The sequence below is a fragment of the Cannabis sativa genome, chromosome 6 (assembly GCF_029168945.1).
Source record: "Cannabis sativa cultivar Pink pepper isolate KNU-18-1 chromosome 6, ASM2916894v1, whole genome shotgun sequence".
NCBI classification, from domain to species: domain Eukaryota; kingdom Viridiplantae; phylum Streptophyta; class Magnoliopsida; order Rosales; family Cannabaceae; genus Cannabis; species Cannabis sativa.
Window position 1 is genome coordinate 2,735,355 of NC_083606.1, and position 22,585 is coordinate 2,757,939.

General features: G+C 34.0%; 4 protein-coding genes across 4 annotated transcripts; 3 read left to right on the forward strand and 1 right to left on the reverse strand.

Moving 5' to 3' along the window:
- The first annotated feature begins 275 nt into the window (after positions 1-275).
- Positions 276-3,394, forward strand: LOC115724551 (receptor like protein 22-like). Its single transcript, XM_030653856.2, has one exon. The coding sequence runs from the start codon at positions 276-278 to the stop codon at positions 3,306-3,308; it is 3,033 nt and encodes a 1,010-aa protein (XP_030509716.2). The 3' UTR covers positions 3,309-3,394.
- A 1,786-nt stretch (positions 3,395-5,180) lies between these two features.
- Positions 5,181-9,262, forward strand: LOC115725380 (homogentisate phytyltransferase 1, chloroplastic). Its single transcript, XM_030654880.2, has 13 exons — positions 5,181-5,498; positions 5,824-5,871; positions 6,303-6,571; positions 6,683-6,766; positions 6,851-6,925; positions 7,082-7,165; positions 7,258-7,347; positions 7,469-7,570; positions 7,756-7,851; positions 7,973-8,044; positions 8,117-8,212; positions 8,806-8,910; positions 9,032-9,262. The coding sequence occupies exons 1-13, from the start codon at positions 5,441-5,443 to the stop codon at positions 9,071-9,073; spliced, it is 1,221 nt and encodes a 406-aa protein (XP_030510740.2). The 5' UTR covers positions 5,181-5,440; the 3' UTR covers positions 9,074-9,262.
- Positions 9,263-9,509: 247 nt separating this feature from the next.
- On the reverse strand, positions 9,510-12,781 carry LOC115725234 (receptor-like protein 7). The gene has a single exon (XM_061116856.1). The coding sequence runs from the start codon at positions 12,718-12,720 to the stop codon at positions 9,706-9,708; it is 3,015 nt and encodes a 1,004-aa protein (XP_060972839.1). The 5' UTR covers positions 12,721-12,781; the 3' UTR covers positions 9,510-9,705.
- Positions 12,782-15,808: 3,027 nt separating this feature from the next.
- On the forward strand, positions 15,809-18,743 carry LOC115725624 (pentatricopeptide repeat-containing protein At2g18940, chloroplastic). Its single transcript, XM_030655206.2, has one exon. The coding sequence runs from the start codon at positions 15,988-15,990 to the stop codon at positions 18,502-18,504; it is 2,517 nt and encodes an 838-aa protein (XP_030511066.2). The 5' UTR covers positions 15,809-15,987; the 3' UTR covers positions 18,505-18,743.
- Positions 18,744-22,585: the final 3,842 nt, after the last annotated feature.

A 22,585-nucleotide genomic window follows, 5' to 3' on the forward strand; every position in this document is an offset into this window, starting at 1 on the left:
TTAAATATGTGCAGGGACATAATTGGATGAGTAAACTTAGATACCAATCTCAAATAAAGTAGTATGGAAAAGAAAACCATTATAATTTTTTATTGTATATTCATGGGTCATCAGTAAAAGGAATTAATATTTACACTGTTTAGTTAATTTATTATTATTTTATAAACTAATTAATTAACTCTGTATATTCATAGAAAAGCTCAGTGCCTATAAATATAAATATAAACAAGGATAAACCAATAGCACACACACACATATATATATATTGATATATGATGGGTCTGTTTCCATGCCTCTATTCTCTAATCTTCATTCTTACTTCTTCTTCTTCTTCTCTTTCCATGTCTTCTTCTCCATTGTGCCATACCCATGAAACCTCTGCTTTGCTCCACTTTAAAAACTCTTTCACTAACATCAGTGACACTACCTACTGTAGTCGTTATTATGATCTTGAAATTACTAATCCTAATAATACAATTTCATGGGATATAAAGAGCAAGGATTGCTGCAGATGGAGTGGAGTCACGTGCGATGACGTCACAGGCCACGTGATACGTCTTGACCTCAAATGCAGTGGGCTTCAAGGCATTCTTCACTCCAACAACACTCTTTTCTCTCTCTCTCATCTCCAATCTCTTATTCTCTCTGGGAATGATTTTTCTCATTCCAAAATTTCATCTGAATTTGGTAAGTTTTCAAATATGGTTCACCTTGACCTTTCTCTCTCTGGTTTCAGTGGCCAAGTCCCTCACCAATTGTCTTACTTGTCCAACTTGCTTACACTTGACTTGACTGGGAATTCTGGTTTGAAACTAGAGACATCTAGTTGGAAAACCATTGTTGCAAATCTAACAAATCTTAGAGAGTTGTTTCTTAGTGGTGTTGATATGTCTTCTACTTCAACTGATTCCTTTATGAATCTCTCAACTTCTTTGACATCTCTTGATCTTAGTTGGACTAATTTGCAGGGGAAACTTCCAGAAAATGTTCTCAGTTTGCCAAACCTTCAACAACTCTATTTGAGTAATAATTTGAATCTCAATGGTTCTTTTCCACAATATAATTGGAGTAGCCCACTTAAAGTGATGGATCTTTCTGGATCTGGAGTCATAATAGATCCTTACCTTTGTAGAAAGTTCAAGTATTTACAAGTTATATCTCTTTCTCTATCCAAATTCAATTCCGTACAACTATCATCCACATTTTTTGACAATTGCACACAAATCACCTCCTTAGACCTTTTGGGTAATAGTTTAGGTGGTTTCTTCCCATGGTCATCCATTTTTAATCTACATCAGCTAACCCGTTTAGATCTTTCAGAGAATAATTTCATTGGTGAAATTCCAGAAATTTGTAGTAACTCAACAAAAAATCCATTCTCGTGTATCTCTTCAAAACATCACTTAGTGGGTTCTCCTCCATTGCATTTAACATCCCTGGATTTAAGTTTTAATCAGCTTAATGGGACAATACCTTCTTGGATATATTCCCTTCCATCTTTACAATATTTAAATCTACGTTGGAATAAATTCAGTGGTAGCATTCAGGAATTCCAACACAATTGCTTGGTATCTCTATATTTAGCTTATAATAACTTACAAGGCTTCTTTCCAACATCAATTTTTCAGCAAGTCAATCTTTCTGATTTGCATCTTCTCTCAAATAATATGAGTGGTGTCGTGCAATTAGACCAATTTTTAAAACTGAAAAAGCTCAAATATCTTAATCTTTCTAATAATAGTTTTTCATGTATATCTAATAATTATAATAATGATACTTTTCCCAATACTCTTTCTTCATTGTATTTGTCTTCATGTGGTATAAGTGAGTTCCCCTACTTCCTAAGAAGCTTGAAAAATTTAGCAGAATTGGATCTCTCCAACAATCAAATTGAAGGCAGTGTTCCCCAATGGTTATGGAATGTGGGTAAGGATTCATTGTATTACCTAGATATTTCTCACAACTCTTTGACACAAATAGATCAGATTCCATGGAAAAATTTACAATTCATTAATCTTGCCTTCAACCGACTTCAAGGTCATCTTCCAGTCCTACCACCTTCTACAAGGTTTATTTCAATCTCAAACAATTCATTTGTTGGGGAAATATCACCATCCATTTGCAATCTCACTTGGCTCCAAGGCCTTGATTTGTCCATTAACAAATTGAGTGGGAACATTCCTCCATGTCTAGGAAATTCAAGCTCTCTCGAAGTGCTAGATTTGAGGAAGAATAAGTTTCATGGAATCATTCCTCCAGCTTTGGCCAAGGGAAACAGTCTAAGAGTTTTGAATGTTAATGAAAATCAATTGGAAGGGTCATTGCCAAAATCATTGCTCAATTGTAAATATTTGGAGCTTTTAGATATTGGAAACAACAAAATAAATGGATCATTTCCCAGGTGGTTGGAATCTCTTCCATACCTTCAAGTTCTTATCTTAAGATCTAATAGATTTCAAGGTCCAATAGGCAATCCCAAGGTCAGACATCCCTTTCAAAATTTGAGAATCGTGGATTTTAGTGGCAATCAATTCACTGGCCATTTCCCACATAAATATTTTAATAATTTTGTGGGAATGATGGATGCTTATTCTGATGGGTTGAACTACATGGAGGTATTTCAAAGTTATTCTATCTATTATGATATCAGCTCATTGACAATAAAAGGAAATTATATTGAGTTACCGAAAATCCAATCAATGATTATCACAATTGATTTCTCAAGAAACAACTTTATAGGAGAGATTCCAAAGTTGATTGGTAAGCTCAACTCACTCAAAGGGCTTAATTTTTCTCATAACAAGCTTGTTGGTAATATCCCTTCATCATTGGGAAATTTGACCAATCTAGAATGGTTAGATCTCTCCTCAAATGAGCTTAACGGAATGATTCCATGGCAATTGGCTGCAAATTTGAATCAACTTGGATTTTTAAATCTTTCGGTGAACAAATTGGAGGGACCAATTCCTCATGGCCCACAATTCGATACATTCAAAGAAGATTCATATAGTGGGAATTCGGGCTTATGTGGATTTCCACTTAAATCATGCGACGAGGACAAAACATCATCAACAACTTCTGAACAAGAAGAGGAGGAGGAGCATGCGAATGGATTATTTGATTGGAAAATTGTGTTGATGGGATATGCAAGTGGAATGGTTATTGGAATTTCATTGGGATACATGCTCCTTTCCGATAAAATCATTGATGGAGTGGTCGAAACGGTGAACGGAGAACAATGGCATAATTTGGTGAAAAGATCAAAGCGGAATGCTCGTCAAAGTCGTAGAATTGGAAGAAGACATTAGTTTACATATTTTTTGTATTTTGTTGAAATGTCTGTAATAACTTTTGTGTGTATTCTTAATAAATCATGTTGTTGTTTGCAAAAAAATATGTTGTCTATTCTAAGTAGTGATCTATTATTATATAAGTTTTTGTTTTAATAGACTTTAATCAACTTTGTAATTCCATTTATATAGCTAGCATTAACTTTATATTTATACTTTCAACATTGCTTTAACATGAATGAAAAATAAAAGGAAAGAAATTATGTGCTTTAAAATGAGATGGAGAATTAGACTGTTATTTGTTTGGGAAGAAATTAATATATCAAAGCATGAATATCGTACATAAAAGAAAAAATGCAATAATAATTGCTTGATACATATATTTGGTCTATGTTCTTGTTGTTCATCATATTTAGAGAGCATATGGTTGTGTTTATTGAAATTTTATTTTTACTAAACAGAAATGGAAATACAATTGGCAGCCATAAATCTCTTTTTATTGATCTAAAATGTAGCTACTTCTAAAAGCATCCTCAGCTCATTTAAAATAGCAAATAGCTAAAAAAAAATAGCTTAAGTACTTAAATTGACCATTTACCGCATCTCATTAAGCTCTCATATATATTTTTTATATATATTATTTCAAGCTGTCATAAATTTCTATAATCAACACAAAATATGAGCACTTAAAAGTATTTGATTATGTGACTTATGCTCACATCAAGCAAGGAGAGCTTGAACCCCGAGCAAGAAAGTGCATTTTTTTTTTTTTGAGAGGAAAGAAAGTGCATTTTTAATCTCAACTCAGATAATAAATTTGTTTGAAGTGGAGTTGCAAGACAATGGAGTCATGGAGATGTTAGGTTTAGTTTATGCATTTTTAGATTCAGTTTTAGTGTGTATTTTTAGTAATTTTGTGATTTGTTCAAATTTATGCTTGATATTTACTTTTATTTGATTCTCAGGTGAAAGATGAAGAGTTCTTTGTTTTTGGTCAGTTATGTTGTTTTTTAAGTCTTTTCATGATGAAATCAATCAACTATCGAAGGAGAGAATTTTGGGATTCAAAGCTATGATTAGTTGCAGTTCTCGGTGCTTAAAAATTCAGAGTTCAAAATTTTTTGCTTCAAAAGTCGTGGCCCTTAGACTTTTAGGAAGAAAAAAGGAAGAAGATGAAAAAATCAAGAAACTTAATGAATGCCCTAACTTTGAAGGCTATGCCACGACATTCACTATTTAGTGAAAAAAAAGGTCGTTTTTGGAAACAACGGGAAAGTCGCGACATTAGCGAGAGTCGAGAAACTTTCTTACTTGTGGTCTATAAAAGTCCTTGGATCTAGGTTTTCATGAATTCAAACTTATAGATTAATTTAGAGCATAGAAAGACAGCTAGAAGCAAAAGACACCATTGGAGGACTCCAATTCATGATCTTTTTCATTTATCTTTCACCCGAAATTCCTAAACCCAAAACTCAGTCAATCCACCCGAAGTTCAGCCCTAACCATGACCATGCCACCTAGCTCACACACTTCTTCTATGTCATACTCATATCCATGAGAATGAAACATAAATTTTTGAGAAATACTAAAAGATACCCATAGTGCCTAATATCTTTGTGAAATGCAATATCGTTAGTACAATTTAATATCAGGTCTCACTATCACTTATAAGGCACCACTTCATAATTATAATTTTTCTAAATTTTTAAAATAAAAATAAAAACTATTTTTTTTATGTAAATTATGATTAATTATTTAATTAATAAAATTGATATTTTTGAATATTTATTTTTTATCTTTCAATCTCAGCCATTGGATTTATTTTTATTTATTTATTAAAATCTAATATGGAAAAATGAATATTTAATTAATAAAAGGACTAAACAAACAAAAGAATTGGGTGAGTGAATGACTGTGTCTAAACACAGTAGAGATGCTCAGTGAGTCATTCAGGAGAGAAGCCACACACACTCTATAACTCCGCTCTTTTCAAACACATTCCCTCCATTTCTTCCAAAATTCAATCTTTGAGAAAACCCACAACTCAGATTTACCAAACCAGCCTCACAATCACAATCCCCATCACCATCACCATCTTTTTCTCTTTTTGGGTGTAAATGAACTGAGGAAGTTTTTCTGGTTCATGCAAAATGCCAATGGATTCTTTGCTTCTGGGCTCCTTTACCACTCCTTCTATACTAACAAAAGGTTTGTTTTTTCCACTTCACTCCATTTTTTGATGCATTTCTCTATTTGGGTTTAGACTCTTTATATTTATTATTCTTGGATTAATTTTTATTTGTGGGGTTTGGATTGTGACTCTATTACACACACATTGTTAATGTCAGAAACTTGAATTAGTTTGTATGTTTTCATATGCTATTTTTTCTCTATTATTGAGCATTTGACTAAGGGACATTGAAATTTTAGTCTGTTATAATGCACGAATATGGGCTTTTCAGATTAAGATTCAAAGGTCTGCTTCTTTGGTATGGTATGTTTTAGTATAATGTAATATTGTATATATTCACAGGTGGGAATAATTGGAGAAGGTGCAATCTCAGGAACGTTGACTTTTCAGGTAGTATTTTCTTAGCCTTGTATTTTCATTGCTTATAAGTATGTAAAGTCATTTGGCTAAAAGATTATGAATGAAAATTAGGAATTTTCCTATTGAAGATTGGTACTGTCTCGAAGAGTACACCGAATACAATGTTTTTGTGTAGTTAGTTTCTTTTATAAGAGAATGTCATATATGTGTCCTTTTGTTCCTTTTTTCTTTACCCTCTTTCTTGTAAATTTTGATGAGTTCCTCTGTTTACTGCTCATATAGGTTTCTTAGCAGAGGGGTTGAAAAATTTTTGTGCTGAAATGTAACAGATGAATAAACTAACTTGTATACACTTTTTAAAAAGGTTTCTTACCATTGCCCTTGAAAGAAAAGTTTGTTTATGGGAATACCTGTAAAGTCCATAGTGATCATAATCTTCGTATCTGTTTTTGAGAATACAGGTTCATATGGGGCATACCGCGTGTCAAAGTTTAGAGGCTGGAATGTTAAAGAAACACATTGTTGTTCTGGATTCCAACCCTGTTCCTTGAAGCATTGCACGAAAAGTACTGAGACATCTGTCTTTCACTATAGAAAAAATAACAGATTCCTTGTTAATGCTGCTGCTGAACAACCTCTTGAATCGGAGCCAAAAAATGTTTTGAACTCTGCTAAAGATGCCTTAGATGCTTTTTATAGGTTTTCTCGACCGCATACAGTCATAGGCACGGTATGTTTAAATTTAATGCAATCAATCCCACTTAGCCATTTTATTAATCTCATACATTTGGGCATCAATTTAATGATAATATTGTTTTGCATTTCTTTTTCATGGAAGCAGGCATTGAGTATAGTCTCTGTTTCCCTACTTGCAGTCGAGAAGCTTTCAGACTTTTCTCCATTATTTTTTGCTGGGATGTTGGAGGTGACACTTGAAGTATTTTCAACTGCTTTTTTTAATTCTCATCATGACTTTTATTCTTATGCATTTGATATTCTCTCAATTCAGGCTGTCGTGGCTGCTCTCTTAATGAACATTTACATTGTTGGTTTGAATCAGCTGTATGACATTGACATAGACAAGGTAGCTCTTACTATCTTGCTTGTAATATTGTCTTAATTTTGAGTGAAGAAAGCGCAAAGATTTTGATTAACATGTCTCGTTTTTCGTCTTATCAAATTGTTTTCAAAAGAGGGACTGTATAACTAGTCTAGATATCTCTTGCATGTTTTATCTCAGGTTAACAAGCCCTATCTTCCGTTGGCCTCGGGAGAATATTCAGTTCAAACTGGTGTCATGATTGTTGCATCCTTTGCTATCCTGGTATGGGAAGCATCTTTACAAACGAATTTCTCATTTGTGTATTTGGAGCCTATTATATTACATTCTAATCTAGCCATCACTTTGTTTTTCAGAGTTTCGGTCTTGGATGGATCGTTGGGTCATGGCCATTATTTTGGGCCCTCTTCATCAGTTTTATATTAGGAACTGCATATTCAATCGACGTGAGTTTATTTAGTCTCTCATATGAATTTCCATACATAATCAAATAGATTTTTCAAAACGTTAAGATGAAAACTTTACAGACTGTTTCTTATGTCCTAGCTTTGACACCTTTCATGTTAGGTGCCCCTTTTGAGATGGAAGAGATTTGCTTTAGTTGCAGCAATGTGCATCCTTGCTGTTCGAGCAGTCATTGTTCAACTAGCTTTCTTTCTTCATATGCAGGTTATCATTTATCTATTCCTCTTGTCTTACAGTTAAACTTTTGATAAATAAATCAACATATCTAAAAATGTAAATGATTAATGAACATATAGCATAGAAACAGAAAGTGAAAAGAAGAATGCTTTACAGATTTCAATGGTTTTTCTTTTAGTACCGAAATATGTAAATATGCATTGATTTTTCAGACCCATGTCTTCAAAAGACCAGCTTCCTTCTCAAGGCCTCTCATCTTTGCAACTGCATTTATGAGCTTCTTCTCAGTTGTTATAGCATTATTTAAGGTATATCAACTTCTTTCTCTTTATTGAACTTTTTAGTTTTGCTTTTGGTCAAGCACATGCCACATGCAACTTGGTCAGAAATAAATTAGCTTAATTTTATATGTTGGTGAAAAATGTATAGGATATACCTGATATTGATGGAGACAGGATATTTGGTATTCGATCATTTACAGTACGCTTGGGTCAAAAGCGGGTTAGTCTTAAATATTCAATCTATTTTGTTCTTGCTTTTCGAAAACGTTACTAAATTAACGACATTGTGCAGGTGTTTTGGATATGCATTTCGCTACTTGAAATCGCTTATACAGTTGCACTTTTAGTGGGAGCATCATCCGGCTTCCTGTGGAGCAAAGTTGTTACGGTAATGTTTGAGTGTTGCTAATTCTGTAGGAACTATTGCTCTTTATTCTTATTGGATATAATGATACAAATAGTACTATGAATATGAATGCTAACTTAGTATGAGCGGTGAATAGAATATCCACTTAACAATGCTAACGGTGTGGTGTGTTGATGGTTAAATTTTTTACTACAGTTGCGGTGCGATGCAGTTTAGCAAAACAAATGTTAAAAAAACCGCAATATCCGCACTGCACCACATGTATATAATATTAATATTGTACTTATTATTATAGATTAACAAAAATTGTTTAATGTAAAAAAGATACATGTTTCATGTTGACAATGATGACGATGCTTTTCTTTTGATCCTTAAAAACTTTTATGAATATGTTTATTGAGTTTTTTCCTATTTTTCTTTAATATATAAAACTAGTAACTTAATTGTGGCTAACCACATCATTTCGCACTGCACGGTTAAAGAATATGAAATTAACCGTGCAGTTAAGATTTTCACTTAACCACACCTTGCGGGTTGGTTAAGTTTTTCATCAATTTACCGCTCATCCCACACTATGTTTACCCCTGCTTATTATATTTTTTTCCCTTGATTAGGTATTGGGACACACAATTTTGGCTTCAATACTTTGGTCTAATGCCAAGTCAGTTGATTTGAGCAGCAAAGCTGCAATAACATCTTTCTATATGTTCATATGGAAGGTAAGTAACTAAGGTTCTTGAATTTAAATTACAGTTGATGAAGCGAGTTTGTCACGTATTTATTTGATGAATAACGAGTTCGTTTATTCACTTGTATTTGTTTGTTTGTTTTTCTTTACAGTTATTTTATGCCGAGTATTTACTTATACCGCTCGTGAGATGATCATGGAGATGAAAATACAGCACAAGGTATAGCTTTTTTCTTAGAAAGAGATAGAAAAATTGTTTCTTGGTGATACAAATTGGATGATCAATAAAATGATGTATGAAGAAACCTTGTTTTTTGATAAGTCATTTGGGATTCTTACATATCATACATTCAATAAAAAGAGATCTATGGTCTTTCATTGTATTTCTAATTTTGTCAAATAAACATAATCATTTACTTAAACATATCTAAAAGAAGAAAACATGTCTTCAAAAAATATTTGTATCATTGTTGAATGATTTCGAATGAATCAAACAGCTATAATTACATTATTTTTCTTCTTATCTATGAAATTCATGTCTTCATGATATATTACTTTTCTCATTTAATTTAAAGTGTTAATATTGAAGATGAAAAAAGACAATTGTATTGCAGTTGGAAAACATGCATCTCATCAAACCATATATTAATATTGAGATTGTATTAGAGTTGTTTGTTTTCATTTAAGACTTTATTATAGAATAGAAACAAAATAAAAGAAGAAGAAAAAGAAAGAGCAAAAAAAGAAGTGTTGTGGGCTGACATTATACTCATGTTGTCTAGCACCTTTATGAGGTATTATATCGCTGAAAAGCGGAAAATGTAAACTAACTTCTTCCAATTCTACAATTTTGACGAGCATTTCGCTTTGATCTTTTTGCCAATTGAAGCCATTGTTCTCCTTTTACTCTTTCGACAATCCCATCAATGATTTTATGTGTAAGGACCATGTATCCCACAGAAATACCAATAACCATTCCACTTCCATATCCCATCAACACACTTTTCCAATTAAATAATCCATTCCCATGCTCCTCATTCTCTTCTTCTTGAGAGGTTGGTGATGATGGTTTGTCCTCGTTGCATGATTTAGAGAGTGGAAATCCACATAAACCCGAATTCCCATTATATGAATTTTCATTGAATGTATCGAATTGTCGGCTATGAGGTATTGGTCCCTCCAATTTGTTCACAGAAAGATTCAAAAATCCGAGTTGATTCAGATTTGCAGCCAGTTGCCATGGAATCTTCCCGCTGAGCTCGTTTGAGGAGAGATCCAACCATTCTAGATTGCTCAAATTTCCCAATGATGACGGGATATTACCAATTAGCTTGTTATGAGAAAAATTGAGACCTTTGAGTGAATTGAGTTTACTAATTGAGTTTGGGATCATTCCAATGAAGTTGTTTCTTGAGAAGTCAATGGCTATAAGCATGGTTTGGATTTTCAGTAACCCAACATAATTTCCTTTTATAGTCAATGAACTGATTTGATAATAGCCCATTTGGTAGGAATTTGTTGCCATGTAGTTCAAGCCATCAGAAGTAGCATCAATCATTCCCACAAAATTCTCAAAATATTTTAGTGGCAAATGGCCAGTGAATTCATTGCCACTGAGATCTATAATTCTCAAAGTTTGAAAGGGATTTCTTATCTTGGGATTGCCTATTGGACCTTGAAATCTATTATTTCTCAAGGTAAGAACTTGAAGTTTTGGAAGAGATTCCAACCACCATGGAAAGGATCCATTTATCTTGTTGTTTCCAATATCTAAAAGTTCCAACTCTTTACAATTGAGCAAAGAATTTGGCAATGACCCTTCTAATTGATTTTCATTAAGATTCAAAGCCCTTAGGCTGTTTCCCTTTGCGAAAGCTAGAGGAATGATTCCTTGAAACTTATTCTTTTGCAAATCTAACACTCTGAGAGAACTTGAATTTCCTAGGCATGAAGGAATGTTCCCGCTCAAATTGTTATTCGAAAAATCAAGGACATCAAGGCTACTGAGATCACAAATCACGGGTGATATTTCTCCTACGAATAAATTGTTGGAAATTGAAAAGAATGATGTATGAGGTGGGAGGATTGGAAGATAACCTTGAAGTTGGTTGAAGCGAAGATCAATGAATTGTAGAGTCTTCCATGGAATTTGATCTATTTGGGTCAAAGAGTTGTGAGAAAGATCTAAGACAAGCAATGAATCCTTACCCATATTCCATAACCATTGAGGAACACTACCTTCAATTTGATTGTTGGATAGGTCCAAGTGTTCTAAATTTTTCAAGCTTTTTAGGAAGTATGGAAACTCACTCATACCACATGAAGACATATACAATCTAGAAAGAGTATTGGGAAAAGTATTGTTATTATTATTGTTATTATTATTAGATACAAATGAAAAATTATTATTAGAAATTTGAATGACTTTGAGATTTTTCAACCTTAAAAACTGGTCTAATTGCAAGACACCACTCAAGTTATTTGATAAAAGATTCAAAGAAGTGAGATTTACTTGCTGAAAAATTGATTTTGGAAACAGGCCTTGTAAGCTATTAAAATTTAGACCAAGATATACCAATGAATTATGTTGAAACTCCTGAATGTTACCACTGAAATTATTGGAACTTAGACCTATATATTGTAATGAAGGAAGGGAATATATCCAAGAAGGTATTGTCCCATTAAGCTTATTTACAGATAAATCCAGGGTTGTTAAAAACAAGAGAGGAGAGACACACAATGATGAATTTTCGTTTAAATAGTTACTACAAAACTTCGGAATTTGACCTATGAAATTATTCCTTGAAAAATCTAAATATGTTAGCTTTTGTAGATTTAAAATTGATGACCATGGAATATAACCTTCAAAATCATTAGAAGAAAAGTCTAAGGAAGTGATTTGTGTGCAATTGTCAAGCAATGTGGGAGATAGTCTTAAGAATTTGTAATCACTAAGAGACAAAGCATGTAAGTACTTCAACTTTCGACAAAGATAAGGTATATTATCTATCACAATTCCAGAGCTAGAAAGATTCAACACTCTAAGTGGGCTGCTCCAATTGTATTTTGGAAAAGAGCCATTGAGATTGATATTTTGACTCAAATCGAGTCGCTGAAGATTTGGCAAATTGAGAACATTTTTTGGAAATTTACCTTGCAAACGACTTAAACTAAGATCAAGAGATGTTAAAGAAGTTGAAAGATTCATAAAGGAATGAGGTGAAGTAGAAGACATATCAACATAACTAAGAAACAATTCTCTAAGATTTGTTAGATTTGCAACAATGGTTTTCCAACTATATGTCTCTAGTTTCACATCATAATTCTCAGTCAAATCAAGTGTAACTAATTTGGACAAGTAAGACAATTGAATAGGAAGTTGACCAATGAAGCCAGAGTAAGAAAGGTCAAGGTGAACCATACTTGAAAACTTACCAAATTGAGATGAAATTGTGGAGCCATAAAAATCATTCCCGGAGAGAATAAGAGATTGGAGATGAGATAGAGAGAAAAGAGTGTTGTTTGAGTGAAGAATGCCTTGAAGACCACTGCATTTGAGGTCAAGACGTATCACGTGACCTGTGATGTCATCACACGTGACTCCACTCCATTTGCAGCAATCATTGGTTGTTATGTCCCATGAAATTGTTTCATTTGGATTGACATATGTTTTAAGTTTATAATGAGAGGTGCAATAGTTGAAGATGGTGAAAGAGTTTTTGAAGTGGAGCAAAGCAGAGCTTTCATTGGGATGACACAAAGGAGAAGAAGAAGAAGAAGAAGTAATAACAAAGAGAAGAAGAATGGTGAGAGAATGGAGCCATGGAAACAAACCCATCATTATTAGTTTCACCTAATAAGTATTGGATGTTTATTACATGGTATTGGATCATCTATCTTTATAGGTCGGATTTAAACCAACCCTCTTAAATAACATAATAAATTCAATTGACTGATATTAATTTCCTATGGAGAAAAAGTCATAAAATAATAAAAGAATGGAAATTTCTTTCGGTTTGTTCCCATCTTTTTCTTTAGGTGATCATATTTTTCTTTTGTTTGGTTTGAAAATTTATTGCTTTTTGACTTTTGATTTTGACTATGACTTTGCACATAATCTGCATAGTGTATATACTTGTAGAAAAACAGTAACAAAATGGGGCTAAAGCATAAATAATAACCTGAGATGATATATAAATTGTGAATTGAGTTAATCACAATAATTATTATATGAATATATATATAATGACATGCATACATGAAAGATACGTAATATACTTTGAAAACGAAAACGAGGGAAAGTCAGCCACGGCGTCTAAAGATTCATCATTAATCTAACTTTTCTCCAAAATTTAATTCAGTTGCAAACTGCAAAGGTGAAATGAGCTTTGAAATAACAACACCTCTGAGATAAATATATACGAGTTTTTTTGGAGTTGAATCCTACCAATTATCGATTTCAATTGTATTCGCTACCAATTCTCATATTATGATATTGTTTATTTTGGATTAATTCTCATAGTTTTATTTTTGGTACTTTTAATTTCCAAAAAGTATTATACTAATGAAGTAGGTAAAACACTTATAGTCAAAACAATTCATGTCTATTCTTTCAATTGTGGGACTTGGGTTAATACCCCAATAAAAGTGTCATCCGTCTAACTGCTTATGCTACCATAGATTACTTATGTGTATACTCTTATACACATAGCACGTTTATATTACACTTACTATTATTATTTCAAAATTTATTTATTTATTTATTTATTTATTTTTTTGAAAGGATTTCAAAATTTATTTTAAAATTAAATAAAACTATAAAAATAAAAAAAAAAATATTAAAAATTTTAAAATATAAAATGTAAATAAAATAATAGTTGAGAGGGTTTAATCGAAAAAGAACTGAATATATATATAAGAAGAATGCCAACTAAGAAGAGTAACAAACTCTGCCTCACCACTCTGTTGTTTACTAACTAACTAATTAACTGTCGTGTAATGCTTCACTAACACCCCCTCCCCTCAAGCTATATTTAGAATGTTCTAAGTGTAGCTTAGACAAAGAAATTGAAATCGTGGGGAAGACAAGGGTTTAGTAAACATATCAGTTGTGGGAAGACAAGGGTTTAGTAAACTTTAAGTTTGTTAGCAAAAATTTGATCTCGAATGTAGTGAATATCAAGTTCAATGTGCTTGGTTCCTGAGTGGAAAATTAGGTTCTGAGCAAGAACTTGAGCACTCTAATTATCACACCACAACACTGGTGGATGTTTGTGTAATGATATGCAAATTTCTCCAAGTAAAGAGCTTATCCAAACTACTTCCATTGCAACTGAGGCAAGAGCTCGATACTCAAACTCTGTACTTGATCGAGCCACAACTCTCTGCTTCCGAGAACTCCAATTTACTAAGTTACCACCCAAAAGCATACAGAAGCCACTGGTGGATCTTTTGTCATTAGAAGCCTAGTCTGTATCAGAGTATGTTTCAAGATCAAGAACTATTTTTAGTTTTAAGTGAAGTCCAAAATGTGGAGTGCCTTTAATGTATCTTAGAACACGTTTGCAGGTATTCCAGTAATTGATAGTTGGAGCTTTTAAGAATTGACTCAATTTATTTATTGAGTATGCAAGATCAAGTCTTATAAAAGTCAGATATTCATGAAGTGTCCCTATGGTGCTATCATACAACTCTGGTTGGTTAAAAAGAGTATTTTCATCTAAGGCAAGTTTATTTGCCAAAATCATTGGTGTATCACAAGGTTTGGCATCTTCAAAACTAGTTTTGGCAAGAAGATAAGATGCATATTTGGATTGAGTAAGATATAAACCAGAGGCATTGCGATATGCTTCGAATCGAAGAAAATTCAAGAGACTTAAAGGAAAAATATGTATGCAAATTCTTTATAAGATGATGGATATCATCTAAATTTCTCCTTGCAATCAACAAGTCATCTACATAAACCAGAACTAGAAGAACAGCCATACTTGTGAGTGTAAAACAAGGATGTATCTGAACAGATTGTTTGAATCCTCAACTTATGAGAACAAGTTTTGAGCTTGTCAAACCATGCTCAAGGTACTTGCCTTAATCTATATAAGGATTTGTGAAGTTTGCATACATAATGAAGCTTAGTTTCATATACATAGCCAACATCATGTTGACTTGTTCTTGCAAGTCTCCATTAGTTTCATATACATAGCCAATTGATTTCATCATGTGCACATTATTTATTATTAGTGACTATTATACAAAAACACAACTTAAAAAATTATAAAAACAACACTAATATATTGAAAAATACAAATACGTATATAAAATATAAAATATCAATAAAAAAATATTGATAACTTAAATGGATTCCCGTCGGGGTGGGAGTGTCATCTCCATTCCCACCTTGTAAAATATTCAAGAACAAAAACTAATCTCAGTCCTCGTCCCATGCGAATCCGTATAGGGTCATCCCCATAAAAAAGAGTAAATACTATTTGGACCCAGTGTTTTACAAAAGTTATTAATTGGATCCTTTATTTTGTTAAATGACAAAATAGACCATGTATTTTCTAAAATGTAAAAATAAGATCATGAGCTTAATTTTTGACAATTTTTTTTTTTAATATAACCAACTTGAAGATAATTTCTAACATGAATAGATTCAGAAAATATAAACAGTTTTGTCATAACACCTTTGGATCGAATTATTATAAAATTTTATTTTGACAAAAAATCAATTCATGGTACTATTTGTAATAATTTGGAAAATATAATATTAATTTTGTCATTTAATAAAAGAAAAAATCCAATTAATAACTTTCACAATTTATAAGGTCTAAAATGCTATTTACCCGTGCATCCCTAACCCTTACACAAATATCTTCTAATTATTTGTATATTATATTTCTAAAATTTAATAAAAATAAAACTACCATTTGCAATACACTTGTCTCTTACTAGTCTTTACCAAAGAAAATAAAAAACCAATCTTTCTATCCAAAATTCCATCTTTGAATCACCACCACCAATAATCTTTATCTCATTCTCAATAAAAATTCAATCTTTCTTCTACAGCTCACTCTTCCCATAACCAGAGCTTCAAACACTCTCATCAATGGAGGGTTCCATCTTCCCCTCAAGGCCAGTATATCCCACCCCATCAAATAAACCAACTCAACCAAACTTCCCGCCATGGAAGCTCAACCCAACAACAGCCCAACCACCACACACTCCTCCAACCCCATCTCCTTCTTCATTCCCCATTGACTCTCTCCTCCAACACCTTCTACACCTTTCTTCATCTCCAAACACAACTCACACTGTTAAATCAGTAAAGCCACATCATTTCAGCCATGCCCATTTGCGCTCTTCTCTTAAACAGCTTGAAAATGGCGGTAAGGAAAAACCCACTTCGGTTTTAGTATTGGATGAGGAAGAAGAAAGTGGTTTGGAAACTGGGTTCCTTGAGTTTCTCACAACAAAGGGTAAAATGCTTTTTAATTCGATTGTGGAGTTTTCTTTGGATGATTTGAATGGTTATTTTGATTCTGTTAAGGTTGAATTAGTTGAGGTTGATTTGATTAGTCTTTTGAAAGCTTTGGATCTTTCTGGGAATTGGGAAAGATCAGTTCTTTTGTTTGAATGGATTTTATCTAATTTATGGCCTGAAAGAGTGAAACTCAATAGTCAAGTTATTGAATTAATGGTTAGAATTCTTGGTAGAGAATCACAACATACAATTGCATCTAAACTGTTTGATGAAATTTCTCTAGAGGAATTCTCACTTGATATTAGAGCTTACACTACTATTATTCATGCTTATTCTCGTACTGGTAAATACCAAAGAGCAATTACAATGTTTGAGAAAATGAAGGAAACTGGACTCTCACCAACTTTGGTTACTTACAATGTTATGCTTGATGTTTATGGAAAGATGGGAAGGTCTTGGAATAAAATTTTAGATCTTTTGGATGAGATAAAGAGTGAAGGGCTTCAGTTTGATGATTTCACTTGTAGTACTGTGATATCTGCTTGCGGTAGAGAGGGTTTGTTTAAGGAGGCAAAGGAGTTTTTTGCTGAGATAAAGTTGCAGGGGTTTGTTCCTGGAACTGTTACTTATAATTCTTTGATACAAGTTTTTGGGAAAGCTGGGATTTTTTCAGAGGCTTTGAGTATTTTGACAGAAATGGAGGATAGTAATTGTCCACCTGACTCGGTTACTTACAACGAACTTGTTGCAGCGTATGTGAGAGCGGGGTTTTATGATGATGGTGCTGCTGTAATTGAGACAATGGCGAAGAAGGGTGTTATGCCTAATGCTGTTACTTATACTACTGTGATAAATGCTTATGGCAAAGCTGGAAAAGAGGATGAAGCTTTGAAGTTGTTTAATAAGATGAAGGAGTCGGGTTGTGTTCCTAATGTATGTACTTACAATGCTGTGCTCGGGATGTTGGGAAAGAAGTCGCGGTCTGGGGAGATGATTCAAGTACTCAGTGATATGAAATTGAGTGGTTGTGGCCCTAATCGTGTTACTTGGAATATTATGCTTGCTATGTGTGGTGATAAGGGTAAGCACATGTTTGTGAATCGTGTGTTTCGGGAAATGAAGAACTGCGGTTTTGATCCTGATAGAGACACATTCAATACTTTGATCAGTGCATATGGAAGGTGTGGTGCAGAAATTGATGCCACACTAATGTATGATCAGATGATCAATGCAGGGTTCAGTCCTTGTATTACAACTTACAACGCGCTTCTTAATGCTCTGGCTCGACGAGGAGACTGGAAAGCAGCTGAATCTGTTTTTCTAGACATGAAAAACAAAGGGTTTAAGCCTAATGAAACATCCTACTCATTGATGCTCCAATGCCATGGAAAGGCAGGGAATTTAAAAGGGATACAAAAGATCGAAAGGGAAATATACGACGGTCAAATTTTCCCGAGCTGGGTTCTATTGAGAACACTTATTCTTGTGAACTTCAAGTGTAAAGCCCTTAAGGGAATGGAAAAGGCCTTTCAGCAACTGCATAAGAACGGTTTTAAACCCGATTTGGTGTTGTTTAACTCTATGCTTTCAATTTATGCTCGAAACAACATGCAAGATAAAGCTCACGAGATGCTGCAATCAATTCGCGAAGCTGGTCTTGAGCCTGATCTTGTTACCTACAACGGGTTGATGGACATGTACGCTAGACGAGGAGAATGTTGGAGAGCAGAGGAAATCCTCAAGAGACTACACGAGACGGGCGGGAAACCTGATCTCGTTTCCTATAACATTGTTGTCAAAGGATTTTGCAGACGCGGGCTAATGCAGGAGGCCGTAAGGATTCTTTCAGAGATGACAGCTAGAGGGATTAAGCCATGTATCTTCACATACAACACATTTGTGACAGGGTATGCAGCAAAGGCAATGTTTTCGGAGGCAAATGAAGTGATTAGCTATATGATTCAGAACAATTGTAGACCCAATGAGCTAACATACAAGATTGTGGTAGATGGTTATTGTAGAGGAAAAAGGCATGAAGAAGCCATGGAATTTGTGTCAAATATTACAAAGATAGACAGTTGCTTTGATGATCAATCTGTACAGAGACTTGCTTCTCGGATAAGGCAAAATTTTGAGTTCTGAATTTGTTTTGTTTCTTTGTTTTAGGGAATGTGTGTATATGGTGGCAAGGCAAGGCAAGCCAGTCAATGATAGTTTGTATTGCTTTTTTACTTTCTTTGGCGAATGACTGTCACAAACCAGATTTTACTCACTTGAAATAGAAGTATAAGGATATGTATAAATATTTATTTATTTATTTACTTACATATGTGTGTATTTTTAATGGATATAATTAGAAAAAAAAAAAAATTAAGTTTCTATATTTAATTTTGTTATCTAATTAAAAATAAAAATTTGTAGTAAAAGTCTTATAAAAGTTCACTATGATGGAGATTAATCTCTAACTTTTAAAAATAGCAACAATAGTCTTTAAGTTTATTTTTCTTGTAAGTCTGTTTGTTCTTATTTTAACTAGTCTGTTAACTTATTTAAAATTATCACGAGCTGAAGCGTTATATAAAATTATTTTTTATTCTTATTTTCAAAAGAGAAATGCTGAAGGGCACTATTGGTGCTTAGTATTTTTCTACGTGTCAATATTGCTATTGGTCCAAGTAATAAGTATCGAATTTCATATAGTTTGATGTAAAAAATTCTAAAAAATATCGCTAGCCAATTACAAGACGATACATCCATAAAGTGTTAAGCACTACTTATAAATATAATTTTAAAAATTGACAACAATATAAAAGATGCATCTGCTACCCAATCATTAGAAGGCAATTATCACTTGTTAAATCATAGCAAAGCTTTCAATATAGTTTCATGGCTTTGAAATCTATCTAATATATATTTATATAGTTATCTAACAAGACATACAACTACCTTTCAAAAAGAAAAAAAAACATATACAACTTATTTTTACTTATAGGTACCTATCTTATTATTTCAAAAATATATTTCATTCAATAACTGATCAGAATAAGGTATAAAAACAATCAAACTAAAATTCCTTAAAAAAAAAACAGTATTTTTCTTTGACTTTTTCTTTTTCATTATTTTGTGGTTGAGCCAGACGGGAGGTCCCTAAAAAACAATTAATTAATATTTTAATTTAAAATATTTGCAACAGCATAAGTATTTAAAATTTTAAAGAGGCTTAAATTTGTAGAAGCTAAACCAGCAAAACAGAAATGGTAGAAACCAGGAATGGTAGAAACCAGAGAAAAGAAACTCAGGGAGAAAATAAAATAAAAAACAGAGAGAATTGCTGAAAAGCTTGACTCTGAAAAGAGCCTCTAACCATTTATTTATACCAAAATGTTACAAGGCAAAACAAGAGTTAGTTGAATAACTAACTGTAAAAACTAACTATTACAAACAGTAAAAACCAGGACAAGTTAGTTAATATCCCCCCTCAAACGAAAAGGGGTTTCAGCCATGTTGACTTTGCCTCGAAGATATAAGAACCGATCAGTGGACAGAGGTTTGGTTAGAGAATCAGCAACTTGATCAATTGCTGGAACATATCTGACAGATATCTCTTTGGCCATGATTTGATCTCTGATGAAGTGGAGATCTATTTCGATGTGCTTACTCCGAGCATGGAAAACTGGGTTGGCTGCAAGAGCAGCTGCGCCTTGGTTATCAACCCAAATAACTGGTGAGAAGGCTGGTTTAATATGTAATTCAGACAATAAGTTGACCAGCCATTTGATTTCAGCAGAGGTGTTAGCAAGACTTCGAAATTCACTTTCAGTACTAGACCGAGCAACAACATTTTGCTTCTTTGCAGACCAGGAAACTAGATTGCCCCCAAGAAACACCACATAACCCCCTGTTGATCTTCTATCATCAATACAACTAGCCCAATCGGCATCGGAGTAAGCACTAATTTCCATAGAAGCTGCTGGTCTGAGTAGGAGACCGAGAGAAAGAGTGCCCTTGAGATACCGAAGAAGGCGCTTGCATGCTTCCCAATGATTAACAGTTGGGGCATGAATAAACTGACTTAGTTTATTTATGATAAACGCAACATCGGGCCGTGTCAATGTGAGATATTGAAGAGCACCAAGTGTGCTTCTATAAAGAGTTATGTCCTGAAAAGGTTCCCCATCAGCCAAAAATAATTTTTGAGTTGAACTTGTTGGACTGGGGCAGCTTTTGGCACCATCAAGCTGAAGTCGAACAAGCAGGTCAGTCACATATTTAGATTGAGAGAGATACATGCCTGCAGCATCTCTAAAAATCTCAATGCCAAGAAAATAGTGTAAAGGGCCGAGATCTTTCAAGGCAAAGGAGGTATTTAGATCAGCAATTAGTTTGGAGATGAGACAAGAATCAGGTCCAGTAACGAGGATGTCATCAACATACACTAAGAGAATAATCAGACTAGTACCAGATCCATAAACAAAGAGAGATGTGTCTGATTTTGAAGCATGAAAACCCCACTGCAACAAAGTGTTCCTCAATTTCTCATTCCAAGCCCGCGGGGCTTGCTTCAAACCATAGAGAGCTTTATGTAATTTACAGACATGAGTCGGTTTGGTGGGATCCTCAAAGCCTCTTGGTTGTCTCATATACACAGTTTCATGCAAATCTCCATTTAAAAAAGCATTGCTAACATCCAATTGTCGAACATCCCATGCTGAAGTGACAGCTAGAGTGAGAACAGTTCGAACGGTAACCGGTTTAACCACAGGGCTAAAGGTGTCTTCATAATCAATACCAGGTGTTTGTAAATATCCTTTTGCAACAAGTCTGGATTTGTAAGTGTTGAGAGAGCCATCTGCATTAAGTTTAATCCGATACACCCATTTATTATCAATAACATGCATATGAGACTCATAAGGTACAAGAGTCCAAGTATGAGATCGAATCAAGGCAGTATTTTCTTTTTGCATTGATTGAAACCATTTGGGGTCTTTAAGAGCTTGCTGAACAGTCCTTGGTTCAGTAGGAACAAGAGATTCAGGCAAAGGATGTCTAGTAGATAAGTAGGCCTTAGGTTTGTAGATTCCACTTTGAGACCTTGTTTTCATTTGATGAACTCGAGATATCATGCTGGAGTCATGTGTAGGTGGCTGCTGTGTTAATGGTTGCTGGTGGGAAGTTGGGAGCTGCTGGTTATGAGGTTCAGGCTGTTGGTTTGAAGGTTCAGGAGGCTGAGAGGAATAATCGGGCTGCTGGTTTGTTGATAAAGGTTGCTGGTTTGTGGGTTGAGGTGGCTGGATTGGAGATGGAGGTTGAGGGTGAGTGGTATTTAGAGGTGCTTGGTTGGGCAGGTTGTGAGAAGGAACAGCAGCATTACCAAACAATTGATTAGAATTAGAAGTAACAGTAGGAAAATTAAAAACAGCAGCAGGTAAAGGTATGGAAGATTGTACCTGAGAGTGAGAGGAGACTTCAAAAGCAGGAAAATGGCTTTCATGAAACACCACATTTCTTGCAATATAGAGTCGGCCATTAGAATTTTCACACAAGTACCCTTTGTGATGAGAAGAGTAACCAAGAAAAATGCATTGGGCTGATCTGAACTCAAGTTTATGATTGTTGTAAGGTCTCAAATGTGGAAAACAAGCGCAACCAAAAGGTTTGAGAATCTTATAATCAGGTAGACTGCCAAACAAACTCTCATAAGGACTTTTGAAATCAAGAACAGCTGTAGGAAGTCTATTAATTGTGAACACGGCACATTGAAACGCATACCACCAATAAGATAAAGAGAGACCAGACTGAGCAAGTAAAACCAAACCAGTTTCAGTAATATGTCTATGCTTTCTCTCAGCTCTTCCATTTTGCTCATGATCATGAGGACAAGGATGTTGAAAGTGAATTCCTTGATCATGTAGAAACTTTGCAAATGGTCTGTATTCCCCACCCCAATCAGACTGAACACTTTTAATAGGCAAATTAAATTGTTTCTCTACCATGCTTTTAAATTTTAAAAAAATATCAAAGGCTTGGGATTTGAGAGTCAAAGGATAAATCCAAGTGTACCTAGTGTGATCATCTATAAAATGCATATAATATTGATATCCTTCTCGAGATGAGACATGAGAAGGGCCCCATAAATCAGTGTGAATTAATTGAAGGGGTTGAGAAGCATGACTAGAGGACAAAGAGTAGGGTTGCTTGTGACTCTTGCCTTTTTGACATGCAA

Bases quoted from the DNA above. Each gene is read 5' to 3' on its own strand.
- LOC115724551 (XM_030653856.2), top strand. From the start codon at position 276: ATGGGTCTGTTTCCATGCCTCTATTCTCTAATCTTCATTCTTACTTCT.
- LOC115725380 (XM_030654880.2), top strand. From the start codon at position 5,441: ATGCCAATGGATTCTTTGCTTCTGGGCTCCTTTACCACTCCTTCTATA. The intron at 7,348-7,468 runs GTGAGTTTATTT...CTTTCATGTTAG, and splicing joins GAACTGCATATTCAATCGAC to GTGCCCCTTTTGAGATGGAA. The intron at 7,571-7,755 runs GTTATCATTTAT...TTGATTTTTCAG, and splicing joins CTTTCTTTCTTCATATGCAG to ACCCATGTCTTCAAAAGACC.
- LOC115725234 (XM_061116856.1), bottom strand. From the start codon at position 12,720: ATGATGGGTTTGTTTCCATGGCTCCATTCTCTCACCATTCTTCTTCTC.
- LOC115725624 (XM_030655206.2), top strand. From the start codon at position 15,988: ATGGAGGGTTCCATCTTCCCCTCAAGGCCAGTATATCCCACCCCATCA.